General features: G+C 33.9%; 1 protein-coding gene across 1 annotated transcript; it reads left to right on the top strand.

Annotated features, from left to right (window-relative positions):
* On the top strand, positions 4,039-6,904 carry LOC107616176 (caffeoylshikimate esterase). The gene is made up of 8 exons (XM_021111066.1): positions 4,039-4,828; positions 4,912-4,984; positions 5,016-5,017; positions 5,371-5,449; positions 5,528-5,674; positions 5,774-5,904; positions 6,219-6,356; positions 6,472-6,904. The coding sequence occupies exons 1-8, from the start codon at positions 4,490-4,492 to the stop codon at positions 6,811-6,813; spliced, it is 1,251 nt and encodes a 416-aa protein (XP_020966725.1). The 5' UTR covers positions 4,039-4,489; the 3' UTR covers positions 6,814-6,904.

Below are 7,181 nucleotides of genomic sequence, written 5' to 3'. Positions count from 1 at the left end.
AATTATCCAGGAAGTACTTTTTTTTTTTTACCAATCTTCGGGCCCTTAATATAATTAGGCGTTTGTCAATGCAAAGGACGTGGCATGTGAGCTAAAGGGCCATTTTTTTCTTGTATCATAGATCATTGGGTCCCCCATAATTAGACGCATGTGTTTATTACAAGGGAAAACAAGTAAAAATGGTAAAATCTTGTACCCCTCTGTGGTTCTTCTAAGTTGTAACTACTGTAATTTATACCTTTTAATCACATACATATCTGTGTTAAAGATGGTGGAAGTTCAGGTATACTTAATGTAGCCAAACTTTAGTACAAAAAGCTAGTGAGTCTTTTAGTTAGTGAATCTTTTATTTACAGTCACTGTATTTAGTAAGTTAATTAACTGCATTAGTTGAAGAGACTCGGAGAATAATTAGTTAGTTAGTTAACTTGAGTAAGAAAATAGTTAGTTAGTTAAATCGTAACTTATGGCTGATATTGATTGAACACTTTGTATATATATATACTAGCGTGATAATTCGTGCAATGCACGGGATTCACGAAATTTAAATATTTTTAAAAGAAAAATACTAAGAATATAACTAAAATGTATTCTATAAAAATAAATATAAATCTTATTTGTATCCCTAACGTTTAAATCGTCCTATTTGTATCCCTAATGTTTGTAAAAGTGATTCAATGTTATCCTGCCGTCAATTACACATCATGAGTGCTTTAGTTTGAGTTTTAAAAATCTCTTTTTGAAGTTAGAATACAAATGTCTGGGATAGAATCGATTATCTACTCCGAAAAATAGCTCATCAAATGTTGAAACTAATTCCTACAACATTTACATAATTCACTTTTCTAAGGACATAATTCAATCTAAACACAAATAGTGGGTATAATATTAAAATTGACCACATCCAAATGAGACCTAATTGAGAATGAATACATCCAAATGAGAATAATTGAAAAATATAATATGATTTGTTAGTATAATTGATAGTAGGATAATATTGAATCACTTTTATAAATGTTAAGGATACAAATAAGACGATTTAAACGTTAGGGACACAAATAGGACTTACCCCAAACGTTGGGGACAAAAACAATACTTTACTCTTTTCTAAAAGAGCTTATTTAAGCTATTTATCCAAAGTGTTTTAACTAGTGAGTCTTTTACTTACGGTCACTGTATTTAATAAGTTTATTAACTACATTAATTAAAATAGTTACTTAGTTAACTTGAGTTAGAAAATAGCTAGTTAGTTAGATTGTAATTTGTGACTGATATTGATTGAGCACCTTGTATATATATTTAACATCAGACTAATGAAATTAATTTTTGCCATTTTAACTAATTCTCATTTTTGAATCTCTTTCTTGTATGATGTAATTCCACTCTCACCTTTTATTTCTCTGCAACTGGACAAGATTTTTTTAATTAATTTTATATGAAATTGATAGCTAAAAGTTATTAGATAAAAATTTAGTCGAATTTGATAAATTATTTAATGACTTCCAACAACTAATTTTATATAAAATTAATTGCAATTCGAATTTCTACTGCTAAAGATTCAAGGGAAGTAATGCAATTTTTCTGAAGAAAGTATAATAATATATACAAAATATCCGTTCACACTAATTTTGCTTTTAAAACAAAGAAAGAAAGAAAGACTAAGAAGTTGATGGTTTTATCCATTGACAAGCTAAGAGTGTGGGAATGGTTATCGTAATCGAGCCTTAGCTTAACGTCATGATCAATCCAAGTACTATTTTTTCATTGAAATCACTGCAAATTGCGGCAGATAGACATCTAAATCCGAAAGGAAGACTATATATAAATTAACAGTCAAGCATGATAACGAAACACATGATTGTATGGCCCAGTTTCAATTAATTTTCAAAATCAACTTTTTACATTCTCAATTTCTCACATTGTTTAAGTCACAAAACGCAATGATTAAAATGGGCAAATCCCATATCCCATGCTCACCATACATACATGGCTTCGTTTAGTCTCCTTTTTTTTCTTTTGCATGATCTTCCAAGTCCAAAAGGCTGTGTGAATTGTGATAGTTCAACAATAATACAATTTGTAAGATGTAGTCAAGTCAGAGAGCTTTTGTAGAAAGAGACCGGTGTCATGATAGAGTCGCAGAATTGAATTTAAATTAAAAGTTGAAGATCATAACCTTTGTAATGATTACATCCTCATTAAATTATTAATTTATTATTATAAGAGTTCAATTGATAAACTTCAATTGATGCTTGCCATTTCTAAACACATTAGAAAACAAAAATTTAAGATCTGTTAACATCGTATAAAAATAAAACAAACCCAACTACCAACTAATTAACTTGCATGTGGCTCTTCTCGTCCAATAGGAATAGTCAATTATAAGCGCAAGCGTGCTTACCTTGAATGCATATTATATATTTGTTACTATATATCTTGCTAAGTTGCTATATCTATTGATAAATGATAATCCATGCGGGAAAAAAAAAAGGAAAAAAAAAAAAGAAAAAAATAAATCTAAACAGTTATTTCAAAAAATTAACCATTCTAACCCTAATTTAGTAATTTATTAAAGAAATTTACCCAAACACCCTCTCCCCCCTCCCCAAACCGTCTGCTACTCTACCCTCATCAATCATCCCACTTTTCCGGTATTAGAAGCTTTCTCATCGGCCATCATCGACCACCCCTGTAGGCCCCTCCTCCATCACCGTCGCAGGATCGTCATTCAAACAACCATTCATATAGTTATTAAAATAATCATCCGTCTACCTAGTGAAATAACCATCCAGCATTTGTTAATTGTATATACTTAAATTGAATTGAACAAAATAACCATCCAATTAAGAATTAAAATAACCATATACATACTTAATGAATTGAACATCAACACATTTGCAGGGTGGAGAGAGTCGACGGCGACACATGGAGGCAGGGAAGGAGATCTGGCGACAGAGCAGCCACGCAACAACAACTTCGGCTAGGCAAAGTTACGAACCTGCTTCGTGGGTTTCGAACCCAAACGCGCAGCAGCCAGAGATGGAAAATGAGGAGGAGTCGAACTGGTGGGAGGAAGGACGGCGTCGATGAGATGCGGCACAGCAGCAACAACGGGGAGGACAGACGACGGGGATAACGTGCGTCTCGAATGGTGCGACGGGAGATGACGGCCTGCGGTAACAAGGACACACGGGACTGCGCAGCGCGATCTCCCGTTGCTACGACGCGCAAGCGGAATGCGGAGAGGCTGGACGTCGCTGTTAAATTTCAAAATTTGAAATTAAAAATAATTAATTAATAATCTGATTTATAATTTTAATTTTAATAATTTTTTTACTCAATTATTCACATTGTTTAATATTTTTATTATCTTCCTATACTTTTCTATAAACAAAGTATTTAAACTTGAATTAATCCATTACGGAATAAAGGATTAATATAATAACTACCGCCAATGGTTTCTTCAGTTTTAATGTTTTCTGGTTAGCAATCATGTAAAGATTTCTAAAACTCCACTGAATCACTTGTTGATTGTAATGATATTGTTTATGAATGCTTGAAAGTTGAAAGGCCTTTTCTTGTATTATTATAATAAATTATATGGAGTATCATGCATGTGATATTACTTCATCATCATCTGCCTTCATTACAACAGAAAAAGAAAATATTTGAAATCAACTTATCTTTGATAAAAAAAAAAAAAGAAATATCAATAAAATGTGGGAACAAATCCTACCATTCCAACCTTGGGGAGAAGTTTTGCATTATCGCTTGAGGAGACACACAAATGAGTAAAATGACGTAGGCACTAGGCAGCTTATTTCCTCGCCTTTTACGGATCGAACAACACTCGGGCCCGTGATTTGTTTTTTGTGTTTTGGGTCTTGAAAACATAAACACGAACTAAAGGCATTGGAATTTTATATCTGGCCCAATTTCGTACAAAATGGATCCAATCATCTTAAAGCCCATATATATAGTACGTCGTGACGTTATACATACCCATTTCTATTACCCTGAGTGAGTAAAGGGTCGGCATTTGCAGCTGAGACCTTGGATCAATGACAGCATTACTTGCCTCACTGGGAGCTGCACCCAAGTTCGAATCCTCAATGAGGAATGTAAAACCTATGTTAGTAGTAGGAATGTGTGTGAGTGCGTGTGTGTTGTGTAATATATTAAGACAAAAAGAAAAAAAAAAAGGGTCAGCATTTGGATGACATGTGATGTGGACTTGAATGGAATTATTAAGTTCACAACAATAAAAATAGAATGACTATCAAATTTGAGAACTATCATTGTATGTGCCAATCCTTGAAAATTCTGAGTGTATCAAAAGTTATTACTTAGATTAAAATACATAAATTGTATTTTTATTGATAGATTTACACCCTACATAGCAGCATTGGGAGGTGAAGAAGAATGCAATGAATGCATGGTAAAATGTGGCATGGACGGTGGCAGCATATTCTAATTCTGATACTACTACATGGAAAAAGCGTGCGAGTTTAATTACAAAATTGCCCCAACTATTTCCGGTGACATTAATAGTCAATTGCTGACCTCTCACCGCGGTCAACTGTCCTCGGCCATGGAGCTCCCCTCTCTGAAACTGCAATCGCAAAGGCTCTTCTTGTCTCCACGGAGGAGTCAAAGTCAAAGAAAGAAAGTGGTGGTGGTCACGGCCAAGAGAAGGTCAAACATCGAAGGTGTGAGCGACGAGTTGAATGCCATCGCTTCTCAGAACTTGGACTTGGCACCCTCTCGCAGAATGGTCCGTGCTGCTTTCCTACCGGTGCACCAGCACCTCGACCATTACTTGTTCAAGGTTACCTTACTACCTTCTCTTCTTTTCATCGTCTTCAATTTCATCTTCACCACCACTCATCTCCTTTTTCGCTGTCATGTTAGGCTGCTCCTGCTGGGATCAGAACTCAAGAGTGGTATGAAACGAATTCCAGGGGATTCGAAATTTTTTGCTATTGTGATTGAATTTGTTTGTTTTCCATGTACAGCGGTGACCACACAGTAAAGATAATTGATTGTGAAACTGGAAGTTGCATAAAGGTGCTAGTTGGTCATAGAAGGACGCCTTGGGTGATAAGCTTGTAATCTGGCTTTTAATAGTAATTTATTGAATCTATGTCATTTTATTTCTTTTGGTGCTTATTGTATAAAATGAATCCTCTAGCATGAATTTTGATAAGATATGCATTTAGGAAGTGACAGTTCTATGAAATTTAGCACAAAGTTTTCATTATTATCCATCAAAACCATGGGATGCTGTTCAAATTGTGTGATTTTTTAATATTTTGTTATTTGCTTACTGAATATTGTATCCTAAATTTGTATTTGAATAATTTGTTCAAGTGGTTAGTAGTTGTTAGTTTGAAGGTCGTTCTCTGTTTCTGCCATGGATATGGCAGCACTTGCACCTTCTTTTTTGAAGGTTTGATTTCTCTCTTAATATTTATTTTCAGAACTAGTTAATTTAGAGATTGAGATTAGGGTTCAAAATTCTGTTCAGGTCTTGCCAAGAGAATTGCTGCTTCTGGATATGCTGTTTATGCTATGGATTACCCAGGTTTTGGCCTTTCTGAAGGCTTACATGGTTACATTCCAAAATTTGATGATCTGGTTGATGATGTTATAGAACAATACGCAAAAATTAAAGGTTGGACATACTCTTAATTGGTTCTTTTGATCTAATCATTTCAATTTAGAAAGTGCCATAATGTTGTCACCAGATATATCTTTGTATTTCAATTGACAGCAAAGCCTGAGCTTAGAGAGTTGCCTGGATTTCTATTGGGGCAGTCAATGGGTGGAGCCATTGCCCTTAAAGTTCATTTGAAGGAACCAAATAATTGGGATGGGGTAATCCTTGTAGCACCAATGTGTAAAGTAAGCTCATCCCTCTGTATATATAGCACTTGAGTTAATTGTTAACCAGCTTCATTAGTTTCAAAGTTTGATGATACCTTTGGAACTCTATTTTGTAGTACTATTGATAGTTTAATATTTTGTATCTTATATTTTCAATGGACTGCAAAATTCTGTGCCTACAATAAACTTTGTCCGACTCAACATTTGAAGGATTCCTAGACCAATTTGTATGAAAATGGATTTATTTTCATCAGAGGCATGGCCTTTGGTGATTTTATTATTGTTTATATCAGAATACAAGTGTGATTTTGTGCTGTTGTTTGGATGTTAAGATTGCAGAAGAAATGTTACCATCTAAGGCAGTTTTGAAGGCATTGGATCTTTTGTCTTATGTGATGCCAAAGGCAAAACTGTTCCCATACAAAGATTTATCCGCATTGACATTCAGAGAACCAGGCAAGAGAAAAGTGGTTCGTTAACTCTGTCATCAACCCTTCAATTCTTCAATGCTTACAAAATAAAATGATTCTTCAGTAACTTATATTCCTTAAAATATGTATCTGCTAATAATTGTTTCTTGTACAGGCCAACTACAATGTTCTATCTTATGATGATCCAACAAGACTCAAAACTGGCATGGAACTCTTAAGTGCCACACAGGATATTGAGTCACAACTGCATAAGGTTTCGGCTCCATTGTTGATTCTTCATGGATCAGAAGACAAGGTGACAGATCCATTGGTCAGCCAATTTCTTTATGAGAAAGCTTCTAGTAAGGATAAGATTATGAAGATTTATGAAGGAGGTTACCATGGCATTTTGGAAGGGGAACCTGATGACAGAATTTTTGCTGTCCATAATGACATTATTTCATGGCTTGCATTTTTTTTTACCAAAGATAGGAGACTCGAACCCGCAACCTCTTAATTGAGTATGAGGAAACTATGCCATTTGAACTATTATTTATTGGCTTGGACACCTCTCCATTTGTTGAGAGGATACATCGGCAATAAATTCATCAACAATATATATATATATACCTCTAAAGTTGAAACTGAAAATCTATTTTGGAATAATGTTACACATCCAAGTCTTTTTATGAATTAAGTCTAATCAAATTAAATAATAAGACTTGAAATAATGATAGTTATAACTGATTTTTGTTATGTTAGACTAACTTGGTTGAATTTAGTTAACAAAAAAATTTTATTAGATAACCAATCATTTTTAGCCAACACCAGTCAATTTTTAAAAAATTATTTTATTTATCTTAAATTTAAATTTTAAAGTTTAAA

The sequence above is a fragment of the Arachis ipaensis genome, chromosome B09 (genome assembly GCF_000816755.2).
Source record: "Arachis ipaensis cultivar K30076 chromosome B09, Araip1.1, whole genome shotgun sequence".
NCBI classification, from domain to species: Eukaryota; Viridiplantae; Streptophyta; class Magnoliopsida; order Fabales; family Fabaceae; genus Arachis; species Arachis ipaensis.
Note: the sequence above shows the minus strand (reverse complement) of the source record. Positions and strands in the feature narration are given on the sequence as shown.